Source organism: Alexandromys fortis, unplaced genomic scaffold (assembly GCF_014885135.2).
Source record: "Alexandromys fortis isolate MF-2015 unplaced genomic scaffold, M_Fortis_MF-2015_v1.1 scaffold_175, whole genome shotgun sequence".
In the NCBI taxonomy this organism is placed as follows: Eukaryota; Metazoa; Chordata; class Mammalia; order Rodentia; family Cricetidae; genus Alexandromys; species Alexandromys fortis.
The window spans coordinates 1373743-1389267 of NW_026068065.1; the positions used below are offsets into that span (position 1 = coordinate 1373743).

The following is a 15525-nucleotide window of genomic DNA, read 5'->3' on the forward strand; positions in this document are numbered from 1 at the left end:
TCAAGTATGGTAATGTAAATCTGTAATCCCAAAATCTGAGAAACAGAGGCAGAAGAATCAGGAGTTCAAAGCCAGTGTTAGCTACATAGGGAGCTTGAAGCTAACCCTAACACAAACAAACATAAATGGTGGCGCATCCCTAAATCTCAGCACTTGGGAGGCAGAGACAAGAGGATCTCTGTGAGTTTGAGGCCAGCCTGGTCTACAAAGCAAGTTCCAGAACAATCAAGACTATTACACAGAGAAATCCTGTCTCAAAAAGCCAAAAGACAAAACAACAAAAAAAATTTTAATGAAGCATCATAAAAGTTAAGATATTAAGAGAGAAATATTGTTGGCTAATTACCTCCTCTGTATCCTTCAGTGTACATACATGATATGGCATGGATATTAATGTTTGTTCTTTCCTATCCGCAATATAAAGCCACCACCACTCTTGTTTTTCCTGAAAGAAAAAAAAAAGAATATAAGCTGTCAGAAAGAACCGGAAAAACAGTTTCAACTCATCTTACTTTTGAGATGCTGTCTTTGCCCTGTTCAGTGCTACCTCTTACCAGATGAACAAACTGTACTAAACCACTGCGAGACACACTCACTATTCCACAATCAGTTCTATGTATAACTTTTGGAGTTTCAACAACTCCATTAAGTCTGCTAATAGATCTCAATATAAAAATCTGTGATTTACTTTAAAATGAGAAAAGACATTCTAAAAAAGGAAAACAATTATTACACCATACAAAAAAATCAGTTATTCTACCTAGTGATAAGCAAAAATCAGCTTATGAGTGGAAGGGATTTGAGCAGCCCAATAAAAATACCAATGCATTAAATACTAAAAGCATAAAAGAGAACACCTCAGATTTTAAGAGCTTATATTTATCTTTCATTGCACATTGCTATTTTAATAAGCTCAGCATTTCTTTCTAAACTTCTCAAAGATCAGAACAACAAAAAGCTCATTAGGAAACCATCACTAGAATGCACAATGAGAGCTGGGGATTAAAAATGATAGAACAAAAGGCAGAAAATGATTTTATTAATAAACACAGGGCCAAGATGTCTGCATGCACCAAGTTTCAGTGTGCCCAGCACTGTTGTAGGAGGACATTTGTTTGTTCCCGGCTGCTCAGCCGCGAAATAATCACACAGAAACCATATTATTTGCAGAACTGTTTGGCCAATAGCTTAAGCATATTTCTGGCTAACTCATATCTTAAATTAACCATCTCCATTAATCTGTGTATCACCACAAGGCTGTGGCTTACCGGGTAAAGTTTATCTCCAGTGAGGCTACATGGCTTCTCCTGACTCCACCTTCTTTCTCCCAGCATTCAGTTTAGTTTTCCCAACCTCGCTCTGTTCTACCCTGCTCTGCTATAGGTTCAAAGCAGTTTCTTTATTAACCAATGGTATTTACAGCATACAGAGAGGAATTCCACATCACCTCCCCTTTTCTGTTTAAATAAAAAGGAAGGTTTTAACTTTAACATTGTAAAATTAGATATAACAAGACAGGTATCAAGCAAGAATTGTAGTTACAATATTTATATCTATTTTATCTTTTATCATAACTAAGGAAAACTATATCTATTCTTTAACTCCATCAAAGACTCCAGAAGGATATAATATTTCCTAAGTTAACTGAAAGTGCATTGTAAGCAACTTCCAAAACTCTAGAATTGACAGAGACATCTCACTACCTGGACAGTCACCCAAAGTTCTTCTGTATCGCTGAAGCATTGAACTTGAAGTTGGAGTTTGAACATGCCTAAAGGTAAGAACATCCTTCAGGGTTCCTGCTTCATGAAAGAGTCTGCAAGATATTCTAGACACAGAAAAAAGTGACTGACAAACTGCCAGTACAGGTCTTTGAAATTTCCTGCTTCATGGAAAAGTCTGCTAGATACTATGGGCCTACAGGCTGAAGATAGATGCCCCAATGATACAGAAGAACTTAGGGTGTCTGTCCAGGCAGCAAGATGTCTCTGTCAATTCTAGAGTTTTGGAAGTTTCTTACAATGCACTTTCTGTTTACTTAGGTAATATTATATCCTTCTGGAGTTTCTGATGGAGTTGAAGAATAGATAGTTATACTTTTCCTTAGTTATGATAAAAGATAAAGTAGATATAAATATTGAAACTCTAATTCTTGCTTGATAGCTGTTTTGTTATATGTAACTTTACTATATTAAAGTTAAAACCTTCCTTTTTATCTACACAGAAAAGGGGAAATGGGGTGGGAAGTCCCTCTGTATATGTGTTGCTTTTATTGGCTAATGAATAAAGACACCATGTAGCCACCAAAGGGGAAAGACACGCGCTGCTAGCTGGAACCTTGCCGGTAGGCCACAAGCCTCATGATAAAATATAAAATAGAAATTGGTTAATTTACTATGTAAGATCTTGACAGGAGTATACCAGTTTCTGTGTGATTATTTCGGGAGTCTGGGCAGCTAGGAAACAAACAAGCGGATGGGTACCACACAGCATCATCACTGTGCTACATCACCCACTGCTGAACCAGTGCTGGATGTGTGCTCAGTATCACCTGTTTCAGGGACTGACACTTTGTTTTAAAGAAAAATGTTGAAACCTAAAAATAACTCCAGAATGTGCTAAATATACATTTAGCCTAAACAGCACCATCCTATCCTAAACTCTCAATTTTCCAACACTTTAAAAAAATTCTACGGATATGTGCAAAGATATCCCCAAAAAAGCAAAGAAAAGAAGGAAGGAAGAGAAATTCTATTGAAATGTTTCTCTGGAAAAATATTTCTACTTTTAAAGCCAAATCAGTGCCTTTTCCATTTTATTTTACCCTTTAATGTGATTTAGTAACATTTTTATTTTGCTTACTTGGTTATCTTAATCTTCTTTAAATATTTTTTTATGTTTATATGTTCGTCGGTGTATGTATGCTATGATACGTGTAGAGGTCAAAGGATAACCAGAGGAATCAGTCCTCTCCCTTCCATCATGTGGATCCCAGATTGGAATTCAGGTCAGCAGGGCCAGCAGGAGGTGCATGTCCTTGCTGATCCATCTCACTGGCCATTCTGTCTTTCCCATTATTACTTTGTGTATGTTTAAACTCAACTAAAAGTTCTTCTGTTAAATGCCATAGGCCACAAAGGACTTAGCATGAATAAGGCAATAAGTAAATTGCAATGATGAGAACAGTGCCAAATAAAAAAATTCAGTTCTGCTTAACTTGAGGATTGATGAAGCTACAGAATGATTGATGGTTTATGTGTGTATGCGCATGTGCGTGCGCGCGCGCGCGCGTGTGTGTGTGTGTGTGTGTGTGTGTGTGTGTGTGTGTGTGTGTGTTTCGGACACACACACGGTTTATACAAACCTAACAATCTCAACATGCAACATTACTGTAAACTTTCGGGGGTGTTCAGATCTGCTGTTGCAGTGTAAAATAAATGAATAAAGTTGTGCTCAAATAAACTGTGTTCATGCTATAGCATCATGTGCAAAAGCAGGCAGGCTGCAGGCATGGTGGCACATGCCTTTAATATCAGCACTAGATAGACAGAAGCAGATAAACTGTGTGAATTCAAACCCAGCCAGGGCCACATAGTGAGACCTTTAGAAGGCAACTAGATTTGGCCTGCATGATCAGCCTTTAGACCTTGTGAACCGCCAGTGTCATCTATAAAGCTCACACTACAAAACAATAAATAAACGAATAAATAAATTACAAAAACCCTTCAATGTTTTAAGTTTACGATTTTGTGTTTGTCCACATTCAGTGCTATTGTAGGCCACATGTGGCACATGGGTCATGAGTTTTCAAACACTGACCACAAAGTAAGACTATATTAGGAAAAGGCATTTTTGAGGATAAAACACTTCAACTAATCATGAGCTAAAATGATACTGTAAGTTACATGGAAACCAATTACGTAGGATGAGTGCTTACTTCATCCCACACTTTTTGTTTGATTTTTAAAACCAATCAACAAGCAGAACGTATTTGCTTGATTTCAGGATGCCTGGTGTTGGCAGGCTATCTCTTCAATGAGCAAAATGCTCCTAACAGATGGGTAAAAACCCAAGACATGTCAGAATATCATCACATATATTAACATGAAACCCTAGGCCAGCTTTGCTCCAAATCTAAACACCACCACTGCAAAGCCACTTACTGACTGCTAGGAAAGCCAAGTCATTTAGGACTTTGGCTTAGAAGGCTCCAGAATCTTTGGATTGATATTCTAATATTGTACAGAAAGCAAACTGTACACATCAACCCACTGGCCAAACATGAGAAGAGCAGAAGGCTCTGCGGCAAAGTTGTGAAGCAGGCCATGGATCAGTTTCCATGAGCTGGGGGAACAAGCTCCACAGACAGAATCATTTTCAAAAGCAAAACGTCAAAGGAATTCCCAAGTCATTTCCAGATCAACAACTGAGAGAGCAAAGACATTAAAAGATGAGCAGTATAACGACAAGGTAAACAAGGACAGTTCTCAGTGTGGGCCTCAGGTATTGCTCAGTCATTGCTGAAATTTGTTCAGAACCTAAAGGAGTTGGTCCCATAACTACCACCTACAGGTAAATACATTCCCACAATCCAGGACAGTTACTGGAGTCAAAAGCAAGTTTGGTGGTTGTGCCAAGGAGCTAGTAAGAAACCCTCAAAGAGAAGAATTTCTTCCATCCTATTTAAAACTTCATGGTGATGAATAACTCAGAACAGCTAAGTCACCAAAGTCAAAATATTGCATTCATCTTATAAAGCCTCCTCTCACTACTAAATGCAAATAGGTATTAAATACAACACTCAGTAGTAATATGAGCAGAGATAACAGGTGCATAGGAAATCATATAAACTTTGCTGTGGGATAAAGCTCTTGTACACTGTAAAGATTTGTTACTCATATTGGTGTAATAAAACGCTAACTGACCAGTAGCCAGGCAGGAAGAATAGACAACCAGACTAAGATCTGGCAAGAGGAAAGGCAAAGACATGGTCAACAGCTAGACGTAGAGGAAGCAAGAGAAGAATGCTTCAATGAGAAAAAGTACTAAGCCACATGACTAAACATAGACAAGAATAATTTAAGTTGTAGGAGCTAGTTAATAATAAGCTTGAGCTAATAGGCCAAACAGTTTATAATTAATTTAAGTCTCTGTATGTTTCTTTGGGATTGAATAGCTGCAGGACTGGGTAGGACAGATACTTCCATCTATAAAACTTAAAAAGTTAAACCCCCTGTAAACAATATGTTCACAGAAAGTAATTCATATTACAATATATCCTTTAGAATGGGGGGTGACTGTGATGGTTTGAATAGGTATGACCCCCATAGACTCATGTGTTTGAATCATTGGTTTATAGGCCACTATTAGGAGGTGTAGCCTTGTTGGAGTAGATGTGCCCTTATTGGAAGAAGTGTGTCACTGTGGGGGCAGGCTTTCAGGTCTTAGAAGGTCAAGCCTATTTACTTCCTACTGCCTGCTGAACCAGATGTAGAACTCTCAGCTCTTTCTCCAGCACCAAGTCTGCCTGCATGCTGCCGTGCCACCTGCCATGACGACAATGGGACTAAACCTCCAAACTGGAAATGTTTTCCTTTATAAGAGTTGCTGGGATGATGGTGCCTCTTCACAGCAACAGAAACCCTAAAACAGTGACCTATCAAAAATAAACCAGTTATTACATTTTGAAGCACTTAATACACCACAGAGCAGTATGAATCCAATGAGAAATATATGGAAAGAGGAAATAGAATAAAGGAAACACTAGGCTGAGTGCAACTCACCTCAGGAAAGTAAAGACTATACACAGGGTGTGTTATCTTTGACTTGGTTTCCAGAAGAGCTCTCTCTTTTCTCTGTATGCTTTGTTGTAACTCTTGCCACTCCTAGTGTGAAAAAAAAATAAAAATACTTGAAATCTGGTACCTAGCAGAGACCATCTAGAGGAGTTTCTAGCTTTTACTTTTTACAATGCCAACCAGCTACGAGGATTTTAAGTTTTTTCCACAAGTCTCATCATTGTGTGGCACAAAGTTAACTATGCCTCTAAGCCCCACAGCATGGTGACACTACCATTTCAGATTTGACTCAGTCTATGCCACAGCTTCCTTCCTTGTCCTTTTCACTCTTGTCATTATAGCTACCTACACTTCTATGAAGTTATCAAACCATTTCCCCCACTCTAAACCCTATGCAGGTTTCTGTTCACATTCTCAGTCTTATAAACTCCTACTCCTAACTCTATCAGGACAGTGAAATCACAATGTATGAACTCCCAAGAAAAGTCTATCAAGAATAATCCCTCTGCCTCAGAACTTACCTATCACATCTTTATGCCATTACTACAGCTTGAAAAATATGTATTAATTCTTGTACATACTACAACATTTAAGTCTGCTGTCTCTGACGGCCAGGATGTTCAAAGGCAACAGCTATTTTGTATTTGTCTTAGACTCTGTGGACTAAATCATGCTTAGGATGAAATAGACTATGAATCTAAAGAAGAAAGGAAGAAAAAAAGAAAAAACGCTCATCTATAAAACCTTCATTTGCCTCTGAGAATATTAGATACTCAGAAAATGATATAACAAATCTTTCTTAGAGTGGAACTGAGGAAACAATCTCTGTGATTCTCTAAGTCTAAAAGCACTAAAGACCCAGCAACTAATAAAACTCATCTTTATTTGCTTTCTCCTCAAGGATAAGTAGGCGCATAAGCTCCTTATACCTTTGCATTCCACTCCCTACCTCTTCCAGGACTCTCCTACTGCCTCAGAGACTATTCAGGGGATTACATTTTCTATCTCAAACCACAAGGATTACTTTAAGATCTATATTCTGGCTCCAAAGCTACAGAGACGTATATATAGTCAAAAGAGCAAGAGCAATCAGTTTATACTTCATTTGTAATGAGCCTCCAGCACATTCTTTTCTGTATCATTCCCAAAAGTCAAGTGAAATTTGTGCAAAGAGTGTACCTCATCATCTTAATAAATTCTTAATTATCTTATGCAAACAAGATATTCTAAAAGCTTTCCCTTTAACTGACTCTCCACCATCAAGTTCACAGTGATGTTACTTCTCAGTGTGATCTGGAACCCACAGAAGAACCTTCTAAGGACTGTTCCTGGTTCACGCCCACCTTCTCTTACTCCTATTTCCACAGATACCTTCCAACACTGAAAATTTCCTTAAAAGATCAAAATAGTCTCACTCATACACAGAGCCTGCTGCCCTTCAGAATTTCAACAAATTTAAGAAAACTGGGATTTCTAATCCTTGTCTGAAATGATTTTCCTTTAGAATCCCTAACAGGAATTCCTCAGAACAAATGCAATCTTAAAGTAGTAAAATTCTAAAATGGATGAGTTTTTAAGGCAAATAAATAAGCAAAGGAATGAACAACAGCTCCAGTGATGATTTCCACGATCAGGTCTGGAGTGTGGGGTATGCCCTGGGCTCTATTCTCAGCACAACAGGGGGCTGGGGAGGGGAAACCATCAGGTCTTACTGCTTCATCATCTTTGTTCTGTTTTTCATCTTGCTCTCTATCTGAGTCTCTGTCACTGCCATCATCTTTTTCACTCTGGGAATCTCTATTGGTTTCTTCCTCTTCAGAGTCACTGCCTTTCTCAGAAATGTCGTCTTCATCCTCCTTTACTGCAAGTTCCTACAACACAAAAGTAAAGACAAAAGTTCAGAACGTTTCAGTCAGTATATATTGTTTTGAGTCTCTGAAGCTAATTCACTCTCAAGATAACTGAACTGGTTCAAGATTAGACATTCACAACAAAGTTCTAGCCAGCAAAGAAAGGCAAAAGGCAGAAATGGAGGGCATAAAAAGCTTAAAACAAAAACAAAACTTGTGAGTAAAACTGCCTTTATTCACAAAGACCATAACTACTTACGTGGAACATCTTTATTAAAACACCTACAAATGTTGAAATCAATGTCAAGTCACTAAGACTTCTTAACACAAGGTCAGTGTTTTAAGAAATAGCTATTGTGTTCCTACAAAGCAGTAATAGCTTCTGAAAAATGAAAACAAATGTTATTTAAAATAATACCCAAAAGTTACCAGGTACATAGCAGTACAAATGTACCATACCTGCCAGGAAAATTTAAAGAAGCTCTAAGTTAATAAAGACAGGCAATGAATGTGAATAAAGACTAAGCAAAAATGCTATATTAATTTCCCACATCAAACCTAGATTCAATTAATACTAATCTAAACTCAGTAATTATTTTAGTGAAAATTATCACTCACTCTAAATGTTTAGTTGGATGAAAAATAGTTAAAAAAAATAAGTAAAATTACAAGCTGTGGAATTTATACTATAATATATGAAGACTGAAATCTACAATCAAGCTAGTATGACACTGGCACAAGAATAAGCAGATGCAATGGATTGTGGCATCTAGAACAACACATTACAAGCAATATGGTCATTTTTTCTAAACAAAATACCACTGCAATTCACGAGAAAAGGATTGTATTTTCAATAAATACTGGAATAAAAATTTCATAATTTATATTATCAATGAAAATTCATCCAAAACAAATTACAGAGCTAAAGGTAATATTAAAATAAATTCACATCAGCTATGGTTGCCTGCACAACATCAAACTAGTAAACATTCCAGAATGAGGTCCACAACAGAGAAACTATTGATGGTTTGAGGAAAAGAAAAGTGAGGTAAGGGTGTGGCCCCTGGCAGGTTGACTATACTCTGTGGATGGTCTCACACCCTTGAGTATACACTCAGCACAAACTGGATTAGTATTAAAAAAAAAAAAAAGTCAGGAATTTGGAGTAGATCTGGGAGAAGTTGGTGGATAATTATGATCAAAATACACTGGATGCATGTATAAAATTCTCAAAAAATAGAAAATACATTTTTTAAGATAAGGTCTAACTATGTAGCTGTGGCTGGCCTGGATCTCAGTATGTAAGTAACCTGGCTGGAATTCAATGTGTAGCCAGTCAAACTCGGAGATCCACCTGCCTCTGCCATGAAGTGCTGGGATTCAAGGTGTGCACCACCACAACTAGTCATAAAAAGATATTTTAAAAATAAAATGAAATAGATTTAATTAAAATAATAACCACCAAAAAGCTACCTTCTACAAGAAGGAAAAAAACCTCATACCTAGAATACATAAAGAGCTCTATCAAAGCCATAATACAAACAACCCATGAGCACAATTAACAAAACAGCCAGTTAAGTATATGAAAAACACTCAAAATCATTAGGTAAATATATATGAAAACCAAAGTAACATTACTACAGATCATCAAAACGGTTAACGCAAAAGAAGGGAAAACAAAGTACAAGCGAGAGCACAGGCAATGGACTTTCATCCTCAACTGGGGTGGTTTAAAATGGCAGAAATTGGAAATCAGCTCTACTGATGAGTTAAACACAACCATTTATGACTCAGTGCCCCCTCGCCACTGCTGTGTAGAAAATGGCCATAAAATAAAAACCATGAACAGAAAGTATATTATATAAGCATCTTTAGTTAGACTAGATTAAAATGGCAAACCCAAACAGAACAGAGATAGTGTATTTATAAAATGAAATAGCATCAGAATATATGTGTGTGTAGTCTCTCTCCCTCTGAACTGTCCCTACAAATAATAGAAAAGTAAGAATCCTTAAGCCAGGATTAGGAAGACAGTTCAGTAGACAGCTCAGTGGTAAAGGTATTTGCCACCAAACCTAATGACCAGAGTCCAATCCCTGGGACCCATATGGTAGAAAGAAAGAACATACAAGTTGTTCTCTGATCACCATACATGTCACAAACACGCACACACAATCAATCATTTTTTTTTTTTTAAATTTCTAAAAAATTATTGGGAAGCTGGAGAGATGTCTCAGCAGTTAAGAGCACTGACTATTCTTGCAAAGGATTTGGGTTTGAGTCCCAACACCCACAAAGTGGCTCACAAGTATCTGTTACTCCAGTTCCAGGGAAGCCTTCTTCCAAAGCAGTAGGCACTCATGTAGTTCATAGACACACACACAGGCAAAACACCCCTAAAAATAATATAAAAACTAGGGGCTGACCAGATGGTGTGACAGTTAAGAGCAACTACTGATCTTCTTGAGAACCTAAGTTCAGTTTTCAGTTTTACATCATGATGACCTGTAACTCCAGCTCTAGGAGACTCCAGGCACTCAGGCATAAATGTGCGTGCACACACACACACACAGAGAGACAAAATCTGCATACATTCACACAGACATAAATAAAAATAATTCTTTTTGTCAATTTTTTTGAGAAAGAATTTTCCCTGTGTAGCTTTGGTTATCCTAGAATGTGCTCTGTATACCAGGGAAGTCTCCAACTCAAGAGATCCACCTGTCCCTACCTCACTAAAGGTATGCATCACCATGCCTGGCATTAAAAAAAAAGAAGAAAAAATAGGGGCATTATAGCACACATCTTTAATCCCAGCACCTAGAAAGCAAAGGCAGGTATATTTCTGTACATTTGAGGCCATCCAGGTCTACATAGTGAGTTCCAAGCCAGCCAGGGATACAAAAGATCCTGTCTCACAAATGGAAAGAATGGAGGAAGGAGGGAGGTATAGAGGTGGGGGAGTGGAGGAAAAGAAAGTCAGGACTAGAGAGATGGCACAGCAGTTAAAAGAACTCTGCTTTTCTAGTGAACCCATGTGGCAGCTAACAACCATCTACAGTTCCAGTCCCAGGGAATCTGCCTTCATCTGGTTCTCTAGGGCGCTACACAAACATAGTGCAAAGACATTTATACAAACAAATAAAAACATTCCTCCACATAAAAATCTTAGAGAAGGATTTCATTTATATAAAGTTTATTAATAAACAAAACTACAGTGACTATAGTCATGGTATAGGGATAGAGAGATGAAGTACTCAATGGAAGAACCACTGACAATAAAGGGAAATACAGGAGCTCTCCTAAATGCTAATAAGGTTTTTAAATATCTTTAAAAGTATTTTTATTTTTAATTGTGTGTATATGTCTGTATCTATCTGTGGTATATGTACATGTGAGTGCAGCAGCTGCAGAAACAAGTGACTGACTGGAAATGAAGTTATAGGTAGTTGTGAGTCACCTGACACAGATGCTAGGAATGGAATTCAGGTTCTATATAAGAACAGTAGACACTCTTAACTGCTGAGCCCAAACTCTAAAGCCCAGAGCTTTTAAACCTTGATTTGAGCTGGGTATAGCTCAGTGGTAGAGCAGAGTGTGCATGAGGCCCTATATGTTCAATTTCCAGTGTCTAGAAGGGAAGAGTAAAGAAAGGAGGAAAATCTTGATATGGGTTTAATGTATTCACATGTGTACTTTAGGAGCTATATACATATTTGAGCAGTTTAATATATACAGATTACACCGCAGTAATAACAAGAACAGTGACAACAGACTTACACTCCCAACAACTCCATTTGCCTGCTTCTGCTTCTGTTGTTTTGCCTGAGGTAAGGATACAGCTGTGGGCTTTTTTTTTAAAGGCTTCTTTTTTTTGGACTTGGGCATTTTTTTGGGTCCTTTGCTCTTCTGCTGCCATCCTCCTTTTGCCTTGTTCTTGTTGGCATCAATCTGCTGCAAACCAAATGCAACTATTAAGGCTTCACAGTCACTTTTTTAGAAGAAAGTGACAAAAATACAAATTTTCATAAACTGTATTATATATCCTATGGTAATATAAGTCAACCAAAGAAGTAAGTAAAACATTTCTTTATTAAGAAAGTAAGAAAACTCAAATTGTTACCCCGTCTTCTGCAGGCTGTTCCTCAGCAGCACAGATGGACTGCTCCTTTTCAAATACTTCCTAGAGGCAACAACAACAATATCTATCAGCCCATATTTGTCTATCAGATGAAATATAAAATCTTTAAAAATATTTATCCATAAAGGTTTTATTAATCAGTTGCAATTGAGAGGGTGGGTAGGCTTGGCAGTCATAAGTCTGTATGTATGCAAGGAGCAACCTTCTGAAGTACCTTATAACTATCATAAATAGATTTTGAAAAGTACAGTCTATTTTAACAAATTCAATGACTTAATATATGCAATTCATTATAAAGTCAAAAATATTTCAATTTAAAATTTTATTTTATTCTACTAACAATCAAGCAAGAATATTTTAATAAAAATTTGAATGTATATTATTCTAATTTTCGCCTTCAAGGGACCACTAGAAGTTTATTATTATCAGTAGATTACCAATAAAATCCATAATCTAAAAACATATCTACTAGCCATACAATTTAATCAGATTAGAACCTAGTAAAAATGCATAGTGGAAACTGACAAGTGGTATAGGTTGTGCTCAATAAATGTCTTAGAATTATTATAATCAATAAATGAACACAAACAATTAAGCTCTATAAGAGACAGGCTAGTCTGACTAAGAGATTAATAAGCTGGCATCATTTTGTTTCATGGTTTTGACAGTATCTCATCATGTAACTAACCCAGCTGCCCTGAATTTAAAATCCCCCTGCCTCAGCCTTCTGAGTCCAAGTTGCTAAAACTATAGACATGTGTCACTATAAGGCTTTGTTTTCTTTCTTTGTTTGAGGTGATGGAGAAAGAACCTATCACCTCACATATGCTAGGTAGGTGCTAAATCATTAAACCAACACCAACAGCTCTGTGTGTGTTTGGGGGGGGGGGGTAATGCATGTGGAAGCCAGAGGTTGGTGTCAAATGGCTTCCTTTCGTTCACATCATTTTTTGAGGCAGGTTCTCTCACTGACTTACTGACTTGGCTGGACTGGCAAGAGAGCATGTTCAAGGGAATTTCCGGTCTCCACCTCCCTAGTGTGGTATTAGAGGAGCTTGTTACCATGCCTGACTTTTTATGTACATGCTAGGGATTCAAACCCAGGTCCTTATGCTTGCATAGCAAGCGCTTTATTGACTACACCATTTCCCTAGGACTACTGCCAGCTTTAAAATACTACTTTATGAGAACACAACCACGTCCTTCTGTAGGTTCAGTAACTGGTACAAAAACTATGACCTATGAAACTTAAAATATTTACTATCTGAACCTTTGCTGAAAGAGGGTTGCAACTCCCTAGTCTAATTCATCACTTCTTCATCTCTCCATTTATTATCTGGACTAACTGATTACTTTTAGGTACAGTTTGTTTAAGAAAGGAAAGAAAATTCATAAAGCATAAAAATACAGTTACAAATAAAGTGAAATGTGCATGTCTGTAGTCACAGCCCTCAGGAGGCTGAGTCAAAAGGAACAAGACAGTAGAGGCTACATAGCAAGACCCTGTTTCAAACACAAAACAAAAAAATCGAGCCGGGACGATGGTTCAGTCAGTGGAATGCTAGCCACACAAGCATGAGGATCTGAATGTGATACCTAGAATCACAGTTTGAAAAGGTATGGGATCGGGGGTCTAGAAAAGTATCTCAATAGTTTAGAGCACTTCTTGTTCTTGAAAAGAACCTGGGTTCAATACCAAGCATCCATATGGTAGCTCACAACCATCCAAAGTATAGTTCCAGGGCATCCAATACCCTATTCTGATCTCTGTAAGTACCAGGCACCCACATGGCTTATATGTATACAGACAGGCAAAACATTTATTAAAAAAATAAAAAGTAAAGCAGGCATGATAGACAATACGTGCTTATAATTCCATTACTAAGGAGATAGAGAAAAGGGGATTTCTGGAACTAGCTAGCCAGGAAGCCTCACTAAATTAGTAAACACGGGGCCAATGAGAAACACCATCTCAAAAAACAACACTGCAACAACAGATTTTAACCTGAAGCCTCCAAAAACATACATATACACCCATGTGCAAACATGTGCATTTACACACAAACCAACAAATAAGCCTACAAATTAATACATATATAAATAAATAATACAAATAAACTACTTACAGCCATTGTCTGCCTTGTCAATTTAACCAACACTGTAACTAGGGATCCTACTGTGATGTTGTTGCTATCTTCATCATCCAATACTGTAAGATAGGAGGAATAGAGCAAAATATAAAAAACAAGTTACAAGTCAATGCAAACAGCAATATTTAGCTTGTCCAAAACAATTTAGTACCTTAGAATTCTACTTTAAGCGTATTAAAAAATAATTTATTGATTATTGTATAAAATCTCCAGATGCCTCAACAGCTGCTTCATTTAATCCTTAAAAGAATTTTATGATGTATTATCATTTCCACTTTAAGAAACCAAGGTTCACAGCCAGCACTGCCAAATTTCAAAACAAACTTTGCTGAAACTGTATAATTTTACTTCTCTGACCAATGCCTGTCTGTGAGACTAAATAATAAAAACTGACATTCCAAATGACCTAAACATTTAAAGAGACAATATTTAAAATAGAAACTTCAATATATTTTCTTTAAAGTAAAAACTTTAAGTGTTAGCTTTGGAATGAATTATTAAAACTGGAACAACAATAACAGAAGATTAGTATTGTCTGTGTGCAAAGATGGCATGCAAATTTGTGTAGAGGTCCATATTTTAAAGAGAATACTGCCCAGCAAATGCTGTGGTTTGAAAGAGGATGGTCACCACAGGCTCATATTTGAATTGGTCCCCAATTGGTAGAACTGTTTTGAGAAGGATTAGAAGGTGTGGCATTGTTGAAGAAGGTGTGTCACTGGAAGTGGGCTTTGAAGGTTCAAAAGGCCCTGTCTTGCTTGCACTTGCTCTCTCGCTCTCTTTGTCTCTCCCCCCCCCCCCATCCAACTCACAGATCAGGACATAAGCACTGAAATGCTGTGGAAAAATAACTAAAAGAGCAGAAAAGATGGTACAGGGTAACAACATGAAAAGCCAGGCATGTAAAGTACCTGTAAATCCAGCATGGGGCGGGGCGGGCGGGGGATAAAAACCAGTGGAATCTAAGAGCTAGCTGGCTGCCCAGTCTAGCCAAAAAGTCTAATTTCTGGTTCATGCATGCAACACATGCTCGTGCTCACACACGCATACACACACACACACACACACCTCTACACACAAAAATACTGCTGCCAATAACACCGCAGCTTTATAAATTATTAAAATTAACAAATGCAATTGTCAATGGCTATACATAAAACATTGTGATACATCCTGACAAGATATGGCTGATACACAGGGCCTAAAAAGTATATTTCTCTCCACTAATCTCTTCTCTTTACAGAGGTCAAGAAGGTTTGAAGCTTCTTCTCCCCAGATGCCTAAGACAGGGGCTTGCATAAAAGATGCCTGTTCCAATGAAGGGAAAATTTGGGTAAATGAAGAGGACTTTGCCCAAGGCAGGCGCGACATATCTGTCCTGTTGCAGAAGCATAGGGTTTATTAAAATTAATAAGAGAGAATGGATTGTGGGCCCATATTCTAATATGGCACAAAAGCCATTACCCCGGTTTGAGCTGATTACATAGCTCCGCAGACAAGCTGTAGGTGCCCTTAACAAAAGCCAGGATGTCAGCTCCTAGATTCTTTTGTTAAAGTGTGGATTACCTGAGAAGAGATGTTGACTG

At 37.6% G+C, this 15525-nt stretch overlaps 1 protein-coding gene and 1 non-coding gene across 3 annotated transcripts in view; one reads left to right on the forward strand and one right to left on the reverse strand.

Annotated features, from left to right (window-relative positions):
• The window catches only part of Sec63 (SEC63 homolog, protein translocation regulator), a 73750-nt gene that overhangs the window by 10023 nt on the left and 48202 nt on the right, over window positions 1-15525 (reverse strand). The window contains exons 14-19 of one of the 2 annotated variants that reach the window (XM_050120571.1): window positions 13916-13998; window positions 11772-11831; window positions 11429-11599; window positions 7511-7669; window positions 5784-5885; window positions 347-445 (exon numbers count right to left, since the gene is read on the reverse strand). In XM_050120571.1, the coding sequence (XP_049976528.1) occupies window positions 347-445; window positions 5784-5885; window positions 7511-7669; window positions 11429-11599; window positions 11772-11831; window positions 13916-13998 (674 nt within the window). Of the gene's footprint in view, window positions 1-346; window positions 446-5783; window positions 5886-7510; window positions 7670-11428; window positions 11603-11771; window positions 11832-13915; window positions 13999-15525 lie in introns of both variants that reach the window. The other variant, XM_050120570.1, reaches the window with a different exon arrangement.
• LOC126487643 (U6 spliceosomal RNA) lies at window positions 14416-14521 on the forward strand. The gene has a single exon (XR_007588434.1). It is a non-coding gene; the product is annotated as a U6 spliceosomal RNA (small nuclear RNA).